Source organism: Jatropha curcas, chromosome 6 (genome assembly GCF_041381405.1).
Source record: "Jatropha curcas cultivar XTBG-Jc1 chromosome 6, XTBG_Jcur_1.0, whole genome shotgun sequence".
NCBI classification, from domain to species: domain Eukaryota; kingdom Viridiplantae; phylum Streptophyta; class Magnoliopsida; order Malpighiales; family Euphorbiaceae; genus Jatropha; species Jatropha curcas.
Window position 1 is genome coordinate 8853342 of NC_143156.1, and position 19707 is coordinate 8873048.

The 19707-nt window shown below is 30.6% G+C and overlaps 1 protein-coding gene across 1 annotated transcript; it reads right to left on the minus strand.

Moving 5' to 3' along the window:
* Window positions 1-798: 798 nt before the first annotated feature.
* On the minus strand, window positions 799-2698 carry LOC105646285 (protein ALP1-like). Its single transcript, XM_012232112.4, has one exon. The coding sequence runs from the start codon at window positions 2532-2534 to the stop codon at window positions 1230-1232; it is 1305 nt and encodes a 434-aa protein (XP_012087502.1). The 5' UTR covers window positions 2535-2698; the 3' UTR covers window positions 799-1229.
* Window positions 2699-19707: the final 17009 nt, after the last annotated feature.

The window sequence follows — 19707 nt, forward strand, 5'->3', positions numbered from 1 at the left end:
TAGGCCCGAAAATAATAATTAAATTGTAGTTTGCAGATGCTTAGTTACAAATGGTGTCTGCGGAACTCTAAGCTCTTTAACAGAAAGATCGTAAGAAATGCAAATCATATGAAAATATTCACTGTTCTGATCTCTCTGTAAGTATCAGCTCTCCAAGATCACTTGGAGCGACAAGTGAAAGGCAGGAAAAACAGAAAAAAAAAAATCAGAAATAAGAAATTGAATAACACAGAAAGATATCAGAGGACAAGCTTGCTTTGTTTTTACTATTTATAATAGCTGGATTATGAGTATGATTGTCATAGATTTGCAGCTTAAGTTCTCAGACAACCCGATTATAATCTACAATACAATGTTTGGCCTTCTCAGAAACCTGAAAGATTCAAGTAACATTTTATAGAGCATAAGAAACTATTCTACGTTGTGCTTTCCCTGAGAATATACTAGATCTAAAATTTCTTAATTAAAGATTCATTTGTTTATCAAAAAATGAAAATTAAACTATATCAAAACAATCATCAGCGAATCCTCAACAAAATCTGAATACAGTTACAAGTACTTGGATGATTATGCATGTCCCTTACCATCTAAATAGGACATCATATCCTTTATTTCATGGCATAAAATCCTAAGCATGGTTTTAAATATCGGCAATTACGCAGAGTACTGCAACTTTAATACACTAACACTTCCAATACCAGAATTTTCCTAATTAAGTTCATAGAGAGCCAACCGTGACAGTTACATTTTAGCAGTGATACACTTACATGCCTATGCGTAACCGTGACCCACATGATATACCAGAAATGTAATCACTTGATTGCTCATTAACCCAAGAGTTTACACCAAAGGATCCAAACAAAAGGTATTAGTGAGGCAATAAATAACAGTAAGCAGCAAATGGCATCCACAATGTGGGGAAAAAAATATCCTAAATTTCACTCTGCCAATTGCAAAAGCTGATGAATTCTATACATCTTAAATCAAGGATCATTTGTTAAACAAAGAGAAACTAGAATTCCATGGAAACAAGGTTAGTGACTTGGTGTTGAAACAAATTTTTTAAGAGAAAAACTTCACTCTTCTTTGTCATGCACAAAATCCTCAATTACCTACCAATATCAAAAATTTAGGGTTGAGCCTCCTCCTTCCAAATTCCAGAGTAGGCAGATAAAAGAAATCTCTTTGCATAATTGCATATGCCATATAACAAAGAAAGCCTTAAAGGTTTATGAAACTCTCACTGTTGTAGCCAATGCACTTCTTATATCAGAAGCCTTAAAATCATTCAAGTTCTGCTCCATTTCAGAATCTCCATAATCATATAAAGAATAATCTCCCAATTCAAGCAATGCAGAATCATCCTCCCTCAATAGTAAAGCATTATGAAGAATTGAACATGCCCCAATTAAAGCAACTGCATTCTTAAGCTCCTCTTGGATCGGCTTACACAAAACACCCCAATTTTTCAAGCTAGCAACTGTTCTTAGTGCAGAGACACCCATTAAACTATTTGCCCTGTTGAATTTGTCTTCAAATGATTCTTGCACAGGATTTACAAACGGTACCATTAACCAGGGCAGTAAAGGATATTTTCTGCCTCCAATTAAGTATTGATTTATAGGCACTCCATCGATAATAATTGGGTTTGTATTCAATAGCCTTCCTCCTTCAATATCTTTATACAATGTAGTTGATTTAAGGATCGTGGAAGTACAGTTGTTGCCACGAAATCCAGCTGCAATACTCAAAATTCTCGATGATGAATCCACAACTATTTGAACAGCAATAATTGATAGACTTGAATCAGCTTCTTTAACAAACTCGAATCTTGCACAATCTATTACACCACAACAATTTGGCAATCCAGTAAGAGTTTCAAAATCTTTGGACACTGTTTGGAGCTCAACAGGGGAAGGAAATGCAACCCAGAAGCGAAAATTGGTGCATAACACACGGCATAATTGCTTTGCACAAAACCGAGTCACTGACTCGGAAACCCCAAATCGATCAGCTATTTCGGAGTAATTTGACCCGGTGGATAATCTAAAGAGGCCGATACCTAGTCGGAGCTCAGCAGAGAGGTTAAGCGGCGACCCAATTGGGTCACGGCATTCTAGCAACGGTTCAAGCAAGCCAGATAGCCATTCAAAGGTTGAAGAGCTCATTTTGAAAAAGGTTTTAAACGAGTCAAGATTTCGAATGACTCGGTCCAACTCACTGAGTCGAGACCCATGTTGGTGGTTTCTGTTTCCGTGGGTCGACTCAGAATCCAGTTCTGAAAGATGGATTCTCTTCCTCTTCCTGGAAGTAGTGAAGAGAGAGAGGGAAGCGGCAATTTCCTGGGAGGAGAGAAGATAATGGATAAGAGGGAAAAGATTTGCATAGGAATTAGAACTGGAATTACTGAAATTGGAATCATTGGAATTGGGGACAAGAGAGAGAGAAGTGGAGGAAGGGAAGAGAAGTATAAGAAGGAGGAGTAATTCAGAAATGAGAGAAGAAAGCAGAGCTGCCAATTTCTTGGATACCATTTCTTCCAGACTGTCAGGGAATCGGATCGTAGTTTTCTCGGGAATCGAGGAGTGTCAGAGAGTTCTGAATTTCGAATCTGGTAAAAAGGACGAAATCAGGTACACCTGGTCTCTTTTTGGGGCACGTGACCGCATTGGTGCGTTGCGTGATTGCGTCCATTTGCAATAGTTAATCGTGATACGAAAAAGCCGTCATTTCGGTAAATATTTTTCCTAATCAGCTTTATATTTCTCTCATTTTTATGGCTTCTATTACAATACAGAACGGTTATTTTTCTAACAGTTATTTTCTGTATTAATAAAAAAAACCATCTAAGTCTCACGTGTGAAGCGCACTTGCTGCAACAAGTTGAGTGTGGGCTAAGCTAACCATTTTTTTTTCTTTTTTTTTTTTTTTTTGTTTTCAAAAAAGAAAACATACAATCCGTTAGATTCTGATTCAAAAATTAAAAATACAGAAAATTAGTTGTTGATTCTTTGAATTAGAGAATCATTATTTTAGATATTTTTTTCAAAAAATAACAAATTTCTATACTTCTTTGCCTATTAATCTCTTTATATTTCTAAAATTGACGAAATCAGCATTCTCTGTCAATAGCTTCAACACAATAATCAATCTATTGAGAGTTGGATTTCAACTGCAATAGAAGATTTAGGTCTCTCTTTGATTTGAATGCGCTCGAAAATGAAGGCCAGCTAGTATCCTCTTCTTCTATGGATCCAATTGATCCAAGATATACTCCATTTTCAATTCTTTGCCAAATGTTAACGCATCTCTACTGAACTGATCTTATATTATTTAAAACAAACTGTGATTTAAAGAGAAAAATAAAAATATACATTTTTTTAATTCATCTGTATAGCCGTTAATCGGTTGCCCATTTATAATTTAATCCAATTGTTATTATTAGAAATTGAAAATTTGACTGTGTAAACCTTTATTGATACAGAAAATAACCATTTTGTTTTATAGTCTTGCCCCATTTTTATAGACTACTATTTAAGAAGATGCGGAACGTTTGTTTATATTTGTTGTCCTAATCTAATTTTTTTAAAGAACTAGCTTTGTACGTTATTTACACCCATATTGATATTTGCGATTTATTATCTTTTAATCATAAATTTAAATTTAAATTTAAATATGAGAAATTATGATTAAATTTCAATATTAATTATTAATAATAATATTTATTTTTTTATTTTAATATTGAGATATAGTTTGTTTTAATTTTTAATATTAAATATAAATATTAGATATCAGCATAATAATTGAGCTCAAATACTAGACATTTAATGTCATAATTTAATTGTAATATTAGAATTACAGTCGAGTAAAAAAATAATTTAAAAAAAAATAACAAAATAAAAAAGTGAATATTAATACGAAAGCAAGAAGTATTCGACGTGTTCGACGTATCCTTTATAGCAAATCAAAATTCTAAATTTTATGGTGATTTTTTTATCAAGAAGTAAATAAATTAATAGCGAAATATGAAAAGATAAAACGTCTACAATAGGATTCTAATTCATAAATAAGAAAAAATTTCCTATTAAAATTTATAATATATACTTAATTTAATATTAATGAAACATAATTGTAATTTTTTTTTGAAATATAATGTTAATTTTGTATCACATTTATTAAAATCTGTAATATATATAATATCAATATCTATCATTTAAGTTGTATTTGATTTTACAATTGTCAAAATTTATTCTTTATGGTTATCAAGACTTTTATGTTAATAATAATATAATATAATTATATATTAGTATTGTATATAATATTATTTTTATATATGTCACGTTCGAAACCATGGGGCACTAGGGCCCAGATAAGCTTAAGACCCCTGAGCGCCGTAGTAAGCCTAATTTTAAAAAAAAATTCAATTATATCAATGTAAATTCTAAGTATTAAGCCTATAATGCCATGCGAAAATAAACCTCATATTTATATTATAATTCAGACCCAAATTATAACATCTTAAACATTTACAAATTAATCCAGCTTATAGTACACCACATTTATAATATGGGCTCACAGAATTATTTTATCTATAGTAATACACGACTAAAGGTATATAAATCCTACAACTGCGGAGTTCACTATTTGATAAATATAATTATATTCTTGTCCATATAGTTATATAGCAATTTAATTACTGAAACTAGGAAAATTTTCGTTCTAGCTCTGCGATAAAAAGGTACAAAGCTTAGACCGAAATGAAGAGAAACCTACTACCTGAAAAGTTAAATAAGTCATGCGAGTTTTATAAGAAATAATAATCATTGCACAACACACGCATTCACACAAAGGTGTAAATATATCATTCTAGTCATCCGACTAGTTATATGCTCACACAGACAGTCACACGAATGGCATAACATCAGCACTCACAATTATTCACAACTTCACATAATCACATCACGTGGAAATTGGTCTGTGGCGTCATCGAAACCCCGATGAGCCGTCCTCCCACATGGCCCATCCTCTCATGACGTGTGCACCAGGGAACCGGTCCTCCATACATGGCCGACCGGTCTAATCCTCACTTGACCAGCCCTCTCATTGTTTTTCTATTCTCTCTTTTCTTTTCCATACCAACAAGAGGCCACCCTGTGGTTTCCATAAAATCCATATCATCATATGCACACGGGGGCGCTGATTTCCCCATACATAGCCGACGGTATCGAAGACCGCCCTCACAAACCCATGGTGACCTACTTCATCCCAACTCCACAATTATCACAACACAATTAATCAAGTATTACAATTAAATGCAAGCATAGCAAACAATTAATTAACATGATGCAAATACACAATTAGACATTCATAGTTAATTATAATTAAATAAAGAAATAGTAATCAACAACATATTATTATAATAATTGATCCATTGAAAATAAATAAATAATTAAATAACTAAATAAATAATAATAATAATAATAAAATAATTATAAAACTTTATTTATTATGTATTAAGTTAAAGAATTAATCTAATAAACCAATTAATTTAATTATTGATTAAGACTAACCTAGGTTCTATCGAAATTTCGGCGAAATCTCACCTAGAATTTGATCAAACCATAATTCAATAACAAATTTTCAAAGCCCATCTATCGGGCAATTTACATCGACTCATTCCATCCGTCATAACCATAATCATTCATATAACATTATTTATTAAATCATAAGCTAACAAAATTAATACCTTTATGTTAATTAGTTAAGTGCTTAAAACTCGTTTTTAACAACAACTAATTATAACTTCTACTTATTTAGATTCGACCATCTAATTATCTAACTAATTAATTCCAATTCATCCTTCATGTTTCGATTTATGACAATTATTCCAAAATGACTTATGTTCTAGATTTTCAACATTAAGTGTATATAATTAGATCGAATAGTGATTTTTAATTTCGTACTCAACCTAATATAATCAAAATTTCTAAGAATTAAATACTAAGTTCGAATTCTCCTAAAAATCCCCCAATTAAATTCACAAGCTTCCAACTTAATATTTCAAAGTCCTTCGATTAAATATCTATTCGAAATTAACTAAATTAACCAATAAATTTAAATTTAAAATTTATACCCAAAAATGAAAAAATAGATCTTAGGACGTACCGGTCGAAAATCAGGCAACCATGCCACGAGCAGCGCGAGAAAAGGAGCATTCTGCCTCTAAGGGTCTCGCCGTCCAATCGCTGGACAACCGTCGCCACTGCCGCCATGCACGATGGTCGGAATGTCGAACTTCACCGGAATCGCGATTCTCACACCATCATGCTCGAAATTCTATAAAGAGCTAAACGGCGTCAATTAATGGCGTTACTGCCTCAGTGGGTCGGAAATAGCTCCGACAGCCGTTCTTCCTCCTCCGCGCACGATTGCTCCTCAAAACCTCGGTGAAATTGCTAATTTATGGAGGGGATTTACTCACAGTGCCGCGGAGAGTCGATTGGCGCTTCTCTCTTCCACTGGGACTGCCGGAAACGGTGTGGGTCACCGAAAATTGAAGAAGAGAACTGTCGAGAGGGAGACAGCTTGGTGTCGCGCCCCAGCAGCCCCATTCGGCGTGAATGATGGCCGGAATGTGACTGACGGCATGAAGGAATCTCGATCGCCACTTGCTTTCGTCGTGCGGTGGCTGGAAAACGAGGAAGGGAGAGCGAGAGCGGCGCTCGCACGCCCGCGAAGAGGAACAGAAAAAAAAAAAAAAGAAAAGAGAAGGCGGTTCTAGAGAATTCTAGGCCATTTCGGTTCGATTCGAACCGGTTTGGTTCTATTCAAAGATTTGGCCCTATTTTAGTTGGTTTTCGAGTTTTTCGCTTGGTTTTTAAAAAATTCAGGCTGATTTACCTGTCTGATTTAGTAATAATAAAATATTTTTCCATTGATTTCATTGGTTAGGTTTTATGATTATATTTTTAAATGAAAAATTTTTGAAAAGGATTTCCCCATATGTATGTATATATAATATTTTTATAAATTTTAATTTCTTATTACACAATCAACTTTCTAAATTAAATTTTCTAAATTTTAATTATAATGTTTTGTAACAATAATTATTATATTTTATTTATTGGCAAATATAATCACCTTTATTTATTCTATTAATGAAATTAAAAGTTTTAAAAATATTTTCGTGAATCCATAGATTTAAAAAGAATATTTTACCAATCTATATATCTATATATATTCGATCCAATTCTTATTAGTCAAGCCCAATAAAATAGGCCCAAATGGTCTCAATAATATTTGGCATAAAAAGATAAAATTATATTATCATCATCACCTTCACATGGTGATAGTGCAATTCATGATGATATTCCATTATTACAGTCAAAAGATAAAAGAAAAATGAAAAGAAAAGAAAAGTGATAATAAAAAGAAAAGTAAAAAGAAGGACAGCTCATTGTCCTCATCTTCTTGTAAAAGGCAGAAGGAACCTAATTCCTTCAACTCATTATTTTTGTAAAAACGACAACGCATCATCAAACTGATCATATGGCAGACCAAAGACTATTTATACACAGTAAAGGTCAACCACTATTCAGCACAGGAAAGGCCAAGCTACTATTCCAACAGTAGAAGCCAGGTTACTATTATCAACAGTAAAAGTAAAGATTCTGTGGCAGACAACCCACTGTTCATCCACAGTAAAAGTCAAGATTCGGTGGCAGACAAGTCACTATTCGTCCACAGTAAAAAGTAAAGATTCTGTGGCAGACAAGTCACTGTTCATCAACAGTAAAAAGCACACAGTAAGATTCCTAAATTTTATATATAAAGAGAGCCTCTCCTCTTTGTGAAGGCATTGTCCAATTATAGGCAATCCTAAGCCTAAAAGCTTAGTTAGTAAATCTCTCTCCTCTCTTTTCAACGTTCTTTGTAAGGATTCAAGGTTAGAGCTTTCAAGTAAGTTAAAACTAGTTTGAATTTAGATTTGTAAATTGTAATTTATAATTTGTATTTATATTTTGTAATTAAATAAATTTTTATATTTTATTTATAAATTGCTACTTCTTAAATGCCCTGTTGAAAGCATTCTTCTCTCCTCCCTCCACAATCTGACTTGATTCTGGGGATCCCAGGTCAAGGTTGCAGGAACCCTAAACCATATAAAATTGTTCTTGCGTAAAATTGTATGTTGTATAAGTATGCTCTGTGGATGCGGCTCAGTCTGATCTTCCACATCAGAAATATTGCTTATATAAATGTTTGTATGATTGTTTGATTTAAACAGTAACTGTTTGCTCATATTAAAAACGATAAACAGTAACTATTTCTTAAGTTTAATTTGAACAGTACTTGTTATAAATTTATTTGTTTGATAAAATCATTTGTATAATGTTTGATCTTTAAAAGTTTGAATATTAAATAATTTCATCATAGCATTTACTTCGTTAAAATTTATTCCTTTTATAAGATTCAGATCTGTTAAACGGTCCTTTAAGCTTTTGTTGGTATCAGAGCCTGAACATTTAACACTGTTAGTAAATCTATTATGATAGAGGAAGCCGACTGAAATACCGTGGAAAAGTTTGGGTATGCCTACTGAACCCGTTGTAAGTCCCTTTTTGAGTTGATTGTTGGGCAGTGAAGGGTATAACCAGGCAATGATCCCTAACTTGTTGGTATTAGAACATGGATCCTTTATTATGTAGATCTGCTAATAGTCTTAAATGGAATGATTTTGAATCTTCAAAAATTCAAAGGATTATTAATAGAAATGAATTAATTTCTAAGGATGATTATAAAGCTATTGATGAAAAGATGATTTCTACAGTAATTGTTCCTGATAAAAATGGTTTTAAGATCTCTACAGTAAATGTTTCTACAGTTGCTAAAAACCTCAATATTTTAACTAAAAAAGATATTGAAAAAGATTTATTAAATGAAATATCTAAAATAAAAAACTTAATTAAAATGAAGCAGATTCTCAAAACTTATCCTTTTGAAGAATTAAAATCTGAATATTTAGACTATAAACTAAATAGGCAAAATGAAATACAATTCTTTGATTGGTATAACTTAATTAAAGAAAATCAATCTGATAAAGGTGTAAATCCAGTAACATGTCTAGAATCACAATTAATTTGTAAAAATGATCACACACAAACATCTACATCTCCTAAAAAACATAAGGAAAAATCAATTAAAAAATCGTATAAAGATTTAAATTGTTATACTTGTGGAAAACACGGTCATACAGCTAGAGTTTGTAAATGCAATAAAAAATCGAAGAAAATTTCGTATAAAAAATCAAAAATCATAACTTGTTATCATTGTGGTAAAATAGGACACACATCTAAATTTTGTAAAATTTTATTTAAACAAAATAAATTAAGTACTACAGATTTAATTAATGAAAAACCAATTGTAAATAAAAGTGTTAAAGGTAAAGAAACAATAAAAAGTCATCAACTTTCTCAGTCTAGTAAATTTGAATTTGTAAACCAATTAAAAAATCAATTAAATAAGCTTGACATACATTCAACAACTACCCAACTAGTAGCTCCTGACACCCCTCAGGCTTCTCCAACTATAAACATTATAGAAGAACATTCTGATTTTGAGTTTGGATCACAAGACGAAAACTCAGAAGATATAAAACAATTTGACATAAATCCAATAAATCATCATAGGGAAATAATAAATAGAGCACCTGATTTAGGTATAATTAATAAACCGAACTCTATCAGTCAATTTAAATATAATGCTTCAACAATCTATGAATGGAACATAGATGGTTTAAGTGAATATAATATATTAAGTCTTTTGCAACAAATGACAATGGCTGCAAATGCTTATAAAACTCAGTCAATTATATCTGATAAAACTATAGCAGAAATTTTAATTGCTGGCTTTACCGGCCAACTTAAAGGATGGTGGGATTATCATCTCACTGAAAAACAACATGAAGACATTCTAAATTCAATTAAAATTGATGAAGATGAGCAACCTATATATGATGAAAATGGTGATGTAATACAAGATGCAGTGTCATTTTTAATTCTTACTATTTCATTACATTTTATAGGAGATCCATCTCACATAAAAGATAAAAATGCGGAATTACTAAGTAATCTTAAATGTAGAACATTAGGTGATTTTCAAGAATATAAAACCATCTTTCTCACCCGATTAATGTTAAGGGAAGATTCAAGTCAAGATTTTTGGAAAGAAAAATTCTTGGCGGGATTACCTTATTTTTTGGGAGAAAAAGTTAGGAATTTTATTAAACAGCAACATGATAATCCTATACCTTATAGGAAATTAACATATGGTCAATTAATTAGTATAATTTATAAAGAAGGTCTACAAATCTGTCATGATTTGAAACTTCAAAGAAATTTAAAATATGAAATGCGTAAAACTGAAAGAGAATTAGGATCTTATTGTAAACAATTTGATTATGACATAACATCTCCTCCAAGATGTGATGGCCAGTGTTCTAGATCACATAAACCTAATAAAAATTCTAAACGACATTATAAAGATAAATCTTATCAAAATGACAAATTTGATTCTAATAAAAGAAAATATCATAAAACTTCTTATAACGATTTGACATGTTATACATGTGGTAAGAAGGGACATACGTCTAACTTTTGTAAATTCAATCAAAAATTAAATGCATTAAATTTGGAAAAAGAAGTTTTGAATAAAATCTATAAACTGTATATTGATTCAGATAATTCAGAATCTGAATTTAGAAAAAGTAAAAATCAAATTGATGAATTAGATTCAACAACCAGTTCATCCGAATAAAATATTTTTGTATTATACAGTATCTTTGTATTTCTAGTAAAATTCCGTAGTATATACTTGTTTGATAAACAGTACTTATTTTTAAAGTACGATCTAAACAGTAACTGTTTTTGAAAACAGTATTGATATATAGGCTGGAAACCCAGAAGTGCGGGCTACTGGTCCAAAGGACTATTTAATTAGTCGTCCTCTTGGTATAACAACGCCACGTATCATACTTAAAATCATTTTCATAATTTAAATTCATATTTTTTAATTTACTATATATCTCTATCTATAACTACTTTCCTATATTTTGCTCTTGCCTACTTTAAATCTTCCTTGCAGCCTTACAAGAACAATGGAGAGAAGGAAAGCTACTGGGAGTAAACACTCACCCATTAAAGCTCTTTCAGAGCAAATTGAGGTTATTACTAAATCCCTTACCACTAAAATATCCCTCTCTAGCGATATTAAACAATGGATTGATACTTATCCTCAATCCACTAAAATCCTTCTAAAGATATTATATGATATAGTATCTTCTTCAGCGGAAGATATGCAGGTATGACTTCTAAACTTAAACGCGATCGTATCCGCTTATGATACGGCTACTCTGTCTCAAACGGTAGACAGTAAAGAGCTATCAAATCCGTTAATGGCTGTGGATTTGCCAAAAATCCAATTCAATTTAACTAGTAAAATACTGTAATGGTTTTCAACCCATTTGTATCCTTATGGTTAAAGGATGATCCACCAGTATCATTCCTTGGCCCATTGTAAAGGTCATTATAAAACCCATCCTCGAAGAATAGGGATGGCCATTCTTTTCGCCCTGGGTATATTATAGGTATATTAGTCAAGCCCAATAAAATAGGCCCAAATGGTCTCAATAATATTTGGCATAAAAAGATAAAATTATATTATTGTTTAAAACTGATCATCATCTTTTATATTCATTTATCCTCGTTTCAAAAGATTCAGATCTTGCAACGGTCCTAGAAGCTTTTGGTATCAGAGCCTTTGGATTTTATAATGTATCAGAGCCTTTGGATTTAGATTTACTATCTGGATACTTAAATAAAGACTTCATTTTAGTATATATCCTAAGCAGTTTTGACTTAGCCTACTGAACCCATTCCTATTGAACCCATGAGTAAGACCCATGTGAAAGGCATCAAAAGGGTATAACCAGGAGGGTATAACCAGGTAGTCATTAAAGCTTTTGGTATATAATAAAATGGATCCTTTGTTGTGTAGATCGGCTAGTAGTAATAAATCTGAAGACTCAGATAACTCAGAAATTAAAAGAGTAATAAATAGAAATGAATTAATTTTGCAAGATTTTAGTAAAGCAATTGATGAATGGGAAATTCCTAAAGTTGATAAAGAACAAATTTATAAAGTTTCTAAATTTAATTTATTTAAAACAGATTATGTAATTAAAACAGAAGAAAGAGATTTTCAATTAAGTAAACCTTTTGAAAGAATAACTCTTTTATCTTCTAAAACTTTACAACATCATAAAAGTAAAAAATATAAATATATTCATATAGGATTAATTCAAGTAGGAATAAAACCTTTAACCAGAGAAGGATTAAATACTAGTATTCTTGCAGTAGTAAGAGACGCTAGATTTTTAAATTTTCAAGATTCTTTATTAGGATCAGTTGAGACTAGCTTAAGTGAAGGACCGATCTCCTTTGAGGTCTATCCAGATATGACTGTCTCATTAAATGATTTAAATATTTTAGAAAGTATAGTTTTGGAAATTAAAACTCATAATTATAAAATGAAACAAGGATCAATTCCTATCGCGTTAATTTATAAAATTCATTATAAGGCAATGAATTCAGCCTTTGGTACTAAATATAAACTACAACCTAAAATTGGTGAAACAAGATTTCTTCAAACAGATTTGACTAAAACAAACACAGTAATTCCTAAAACCATCCAATGGAAGGATATAACACTTCCAGATGAATGGATTTTAGAAGGGGTTGTACCTCCTCCAGTTATTGATAAAGTAAAACCAAACATCAATTTGCAAAAAATTGAACAATTTGAAGATGGTAAAGTAACTTTAAAATTTAATAGAAGTCAAAGTATGAGGTATGCAGGGTCATCTTCCTCTGTAACTACAGATGAAAATGATAAACCTACTTCATCCATACCTTCTGTTATTTATGCTAAGTATAAAGAGACTGAGCCTAAACCAATAATTCAAACATTAGTAAAACCAAGATTTTCTACTTCTGATATTCCAAATTTAAAAATGAAAGGTGTTGATTACAGTAATTCTATACCACAGGCAGTTTATAATCCTGTAGATAATTATGTTAATCAACAATCAAATTTAGTAAATACACCTCCAGTATCACCAACAGCTTCAGCCATAACTGAAAATGTTAGTGAACTCAACAGGGAATTAAATGTACTTAATAAAGACGATATAGAAAAAAGTTTAATAAAAGAAGTATCTAAAATTAAAAATTTACTTAAAATGAAACAGATATTAAAACAATATACTTTTGAAGAATTAAAATATGAATATTTAGATTATAAATTAAATACTCAAACTGACATTAAATTCTTTGATTGGTATAAATTTATTAAAGAACATTCTTCTAATAAAAGTTTAAATCCAATTACTGTAAGAGATAAAAGACCAGAATGGATAGTAAATGATCAAACAATTAAAAGTGACTTTCCACCTAAAACAATTAGTAAATTAAAACATCAAGATCATGAAATTGTCTGTGCTCCATTTAAAAATATAAGGGAAAATGATACAAATAATAAATTAATTGAACAAAATAATTTTAGTAATGCCAGTTTAATTTGTTTACATACACAATTAAAACGTATAGAAAATTTATTAGAAGATAAACCAATTGTAAATGAGACTGTAAAAGGTAAAGAAAAGGTACAAACTCATATGTTTAAACCTTATCAAATTTCTCAATCTAGTAAAAATGAATTTGTAAATACACTAAAAGATCAATTAAGTAAAATCCAAGTTCGTTCTAACACTACCCAACATGTAACCCCAGAAACTCCTCCTTCATCAGGATCAAGAAATATAAACATGATAGAAGAAAACACCAACTCTGATGTTAGTGAACCTGACTCAGAAAATATTAAACAATTTGAAATCAATCCTATAAATCATCATAGAGAACTAGTAAATCGGGCACCAGACCTAGGTATAATTGATAAACCTAATACTATATCTCAATTTAAATATAATGCTTCAACTATTTATGAATGGAACATAGATGGTTTAAGTGAATATAATATATTAAGTATTTTGCAACAAATGACAATGGCTGCAAATGCTTATAAAACTCAATCTATTATTTCAGATAGAGCTATAGCAGAAATCATTATAGCTGGCTTTACAGGCCAATTAAAAGGTTGGTGGGATTATCATCTCACTGATCAACAACATTTAGAAATCTTAAATTCAGTTCAAGTAAATGATGACGGTGAACCTATTTATGATGAAAATGGTGAGGTAATTCAGGATGCAGTTGCAACCTTAATTCTTACTATTTCATTACATTTTATAGGAGATCCATCTCACATAAAAGATAAAAATGCCGAATTATTAAGTAATCTTAAATATAGAAATTTAGGTGATTTTCAACATTATAAAACTACTTTTCTCACTAGATTAATGTTAAGAGAAGATTCCAATCAAAGCTTTTGGAAAGAAAAGTTTTTGGCTGGACTACCTTATTTTTTAGGAGAAAAAGTTAGAAACCATATAAAGCAACAATTTGGACAACCTATTCCTTATAATAAATTAACATATGGACAGTTAATTAGTATAATCCAAAAGGAAGGTTTACAAATTTGTCAAGACTTAAAACTTCAAAGAAAATTAAAATATGAAATGCAAAAAACTAAAAAAGAATTAGGATCGTTTTGTAAGCAATTTGATTATAATTTCATATCAAACCAACGATGTGATGGTCAATGTTCTAAAACAACTAAACCTAAAAAATATTATAGAAATAAATACTCCAAAAAACAATATAGGTCTACACCTAGTCAAGATAAATTCTATAGTAAAAAGAGAACAAAACCTTCTTATAAACACAAAGATAAACGACCTTCTAAATCTACAACTAAAACTTCTTATAAAAATTTGACTTGTTACAATTGTGGAAAAAAAGGGCATACATCTAAATTTTGTAAATTTAATAAAAGATTACATGAATTAAAATTAGAAGATGATGTTTTAAATAAAATTTATGAATTATATATTGATTCTGATTCTTCGGAATCTGAAATTGATGAAAGTGAAAATCAAATTGATGAATTAGGGACTACCACAAGTTTTTCCAGTTCATCCGACAAATCCATAAATATGCTTAGTAAAGATCAAAGTACATTATTACAAGTAGTAAATACAATAGAAGACCAAGAAACTAAAGCAAAACTTCTTAAAAAATTAATTCAAAGCTTTGATAAAGAAAAAGAAGTACCAGATATCACTCCTAAAATTCAACCTAATACTTATGATTTAACCACTATTTTAAATAAAAATAAAGGGAAAAAAGAGAATATTGACATATCTACTAAAGAATTACGCAATGAAATTAAAACTTTAAAAAATGAAGTTCATGAATTAAAACTTCAATTTCAACAGAATTCTAAAAAAATAAAAATATTAGAATCTCAACTTATTTCCAGTTCTTCTTCAGAAGAAGACGAACCAGATAATAATTTAAAAATAAATGAATTAGATGAAGATGTAGATTGTAATTTTCTCAATTTATTACAAGAAATCACTTCACGAAAATATTTAGTAAAAATAAACATTCAAATAAATAATTTTGTGATAGATGCAATTGCACTCTTTGACACAGGTGCAGATTTAAACTGTATAAAATCTGATCTAGTTCCTAAAAGATATTGGTTAAAAACTAGTGAAAAATTAAGTACAGCCAATAAATCTAAACTTGAAATTATAGGAAAGACAGATGCAATAATCATAAATCAAGAATTAGAAATAAACACAGTATTTTTACTATCTCCTCAAATAAATTATATGGTCATTTTAGGTACTCCTTTTATAAACCTAATAACACCATACTCAGTAAAAGAAGATTGTATTAAATTCAAAATAAGAAATAGTAGAGCTAGATTAGAATTTACAGAAAAACCTAAAACAAAACAATTAAATTTGTTAAAAGCTCATTCAGTTAAAATATTAGAAATCAATTCTTTAATAAAATCAAAAGAAGAAAATATAAAAGATTTAAATAACAATATCCATTTAAATAGAATTCAAACTCAATTAGGCAGAGATCTTGTTAAACATAAAATTCAAAATCTCCAAACATTAATGGAAAAAGAACTATGTGCTGAGCATCCAAGTGCATTTTGGGATCGTAAACAACACATGGTAGATTTACCATATGAAAAAGATTTTGATGAAAAAACTATTAAAACTAAAGCTCGACCAATTCAGATGAATCCTGAATTAATTGAGCATTGTAAAATAGAAATTCAAGATTTAATAAATAAAAAATTAATTTGTAAATCTAGAAGTCCTTGGTCATGTGCAGCTTTTTATGTCAATAAAAATGCTGAAATTGAACGAGGTGTTCCAAGACTAGTAATAAATTATAAACCATTAAATACAGCTTTAAAATGGATCAGATATCCAATTCCTAATAAAAAAGACCTATTAAAGAAATTATACAATGCAAATATTTTTAGTAAATTTGATATGAAATCTGGTTATTGGCAGATTCAAATTGATCCTAACGACAGATATAAAACAGCATTCACAGTTCCATTTGGTCAATATGAATGGAATGTAATGCCTTTTGGATTAAAAAATGCTCCTTCTGAATTTCAGAGGATCATGAATGACATATTTAATCCCTATAGTAAATTTTGTATAGTATACATTGATGATGTGTTAATATTTAGTCAAACTATTGATGATCATTTTAAACACTTAAAAACTTTTTGTATGGTAATTAGGCAAAATGGTTTAGCACTTAGTAAAACAAAGATGGATCTATTCAAAACTAAAATTAGATTTTTAGGCCATTATATTGAACAAGGTAAGATTCAACCTATAGAAAGAGCACTTGTTTTTGGTGAAAAATTTCCTGATGAAATTACTAATAAACCCCAATTACAACGTTTTCTTGGTTGTTTAAATTATGTAATTGATTTTTATCCCAATTTAAATTGCATGATAAAACCATTACATAATAGACTTTGTAAAAATGCTGGTCCTTGGACAACTCAGCATACTCAATTAATAAAAAAGATAAAATCATTGGTAAAAGAAATTCCTTACTTATATATTCCTGATCCTAATGCTTTTAAAATTGTTGAAACTGATGCTTCTAATATTGGTTATGGAGGCATTTTAAAACAAAAAGTAAATGGTAAAGAAAGGATCATCCAATATACTTCAGGTCATTGGACTCCAACTCAATTAAATTATTCTACTATTAAAAAAGAAATTTTAAGTATTGTTATTTGCATAAATAAATTTCAATCTGATCTTTTAAATCAAAAATTTTTACTTCGTATTGATTGTAAATCTGCAAAAGATGTTCTGCAGAAAGATGTCCAAAACCTTGCCTCTAAACAAATTTTTGCTCGATGGCAAGCACTTTTAAGTATTTTTGACTTTGACATAGAATATATTAAAGGCAATGATAATAATATTCCAGACTTTCTAACTAGAGAATTCTTACAGAACCATGGGAAGAAAGAAGGATAAAGGGAAAGAAATTAAACAAGATTCCGGCTCCCCAACTAAAGCTCTTTCTGAGCACTCTGAAGACCTTAAAACCTTAAACACTAAAACCACTCCTCCTAAAGATCTTAAAAAATGGATTGAAGAACTTTCTCAATCTCCCGAAGTAATTAAAGCCCTGCAGGGTATGGCATCCTCTTCCACAGAGGACCCAGGTATGTCTTCTAAATCTAAAGCGATCGTATCCGCTCATGATACGGCTACTCTGTCTCAAACGGTAGACAGTAAAGAGTTATCAAATCCGTTGATGGCTGTGGATTTGCCAAAAATCCAATATAAATCTACTGGTACTATACATAAATGGTTTGATAAAAATTTATTTGATTTTGAAATCGAAGTTGAGGATGGATATAATCATACCAATCCTTGGCAAATTATAAAAAACTATTATCCTGAGAATTGGTTTTTTATGCCTACAGACTTATCCAAACCTCAGGCTTATTATAATAATATATTATTAGATACTGATTCAGTAAACATCAAACATACTTTTGATAAAAATGGAATAATTTCTTATTCTTCTATAAAAATAAAACGCGTCATCCATCCTAAGGATTGGCCCGTATCTTCTTTAGTAACACCAGTAAAATTTAAAGGATTACATAAATATAATATGAGTTATAATTATTTTGATTATAAAAAAGCGTGGGATACGATATTTTGTATTCAAAATCCCACCACTACTCATTCATGGTTAATATATTTTGATCAAAATATACGCACTGATTTAAAAATCCCAAATTGGTTTAAACGATGGTGGCAATTTAAGGGAATTTCAGAAGAAATCATTCCTCATGATATCCTTTATTTGTATCAGTTCTTTAAAACCCATTATAAACCCAAACCTGAAGAAGTTCATATTCCTTCCTTGATGTATTATTGTATGACCTTCTTCACTCCATGGGTATATCAATGGTATTTTGATTATCAGTATGTTCCAGGAAGCCAAATTCCCATGATAATAAAAAGACATAAAATAAAATGGTGGGGATCATTCAAGAATTCCACCACTGAACATAAAATTAGTCAATGGATCCGCAATAAATTATCCAGCCCATCTAAACCAGCTTTAACCTATGCCCATACATTAGCTATTCAGGATAACCCCCAGTTTGGTATCCAAAAAGCCCAATGTCAGGCTCGGTTAGCTGCAGCTAAAACAGCAGAAGAATATAGATTGATCTGTCAAGAGATGTCTGAACAACTCTCAACCAGTTCAAATCAGCCCATAAAACCATCCACCAGTAAAGCCCACAGTGCATCCTCCAGTAAATCTTCAAACACTACACACCATAAAAGCAAGGGTAAAATCGTTTTACCATCATCCTCATCATCTAGTTCATCTAGTGATGAAAGTGATGATAGCGATATCATAAAAATCCGAAGCAAAGCAAGTCAAAAGCAAAAAGATAAAGACAAGAAAGGCAAAGCTAAAGGAAAAAGAAAAGAAAAAATAAAAAGAAAAGCAAAGAAAAAGGACACGTTAACTTCTTCCTCCTCATCATGTTCCAACACATTGTAAAAGAGGCATTTGCAACAGTAAAAGTTAAGTCACCAAGTCATTTTCAAATAGTAAAAGCCAAGGCATCTCCAACAGTAAAGGCCAAGGCATCTCCAACAGTAAAGGCCAAGGCATCTTCCTCAGCCAGTGGCAGACAAGGAACTATTCATTAATAGTAAAGATTCGCCAATTTTCCTATTAAAAAGGGAGCCTCTCCCCTTGTGAAGGCATAAGTTTTAGTCTTTAAGTTATTACCTAGAATCCCTCTCTCCTTCGGTGCTCCTGGTTCGAGTTGTAAGAGTTCAAGTGGAGAAAGTATAAATCTAAAACTATTGTAAGTTTTAAATCTTGTATTTATATTTTGTAAGTAAATAAAGTTTGTATTTTATTTTAAACTGCTACGAATATAAGTCCGTGTTTACGGCACCTTTCTCTTCTCCCTCCACACTCTGACTTAATTCTGGGGATCCCAGGTTAAGGTTGCAGGAACCCTAAACCTTAATTAAAATAAATTAATTAAAATTGGTTGAGTTGATTGACAAAAAATTATTTGGTAAATTGATTTTGTTTGTGATAAGTATGCTCTGTGGATGCAGCTTAGTCTGATCTTCCACAT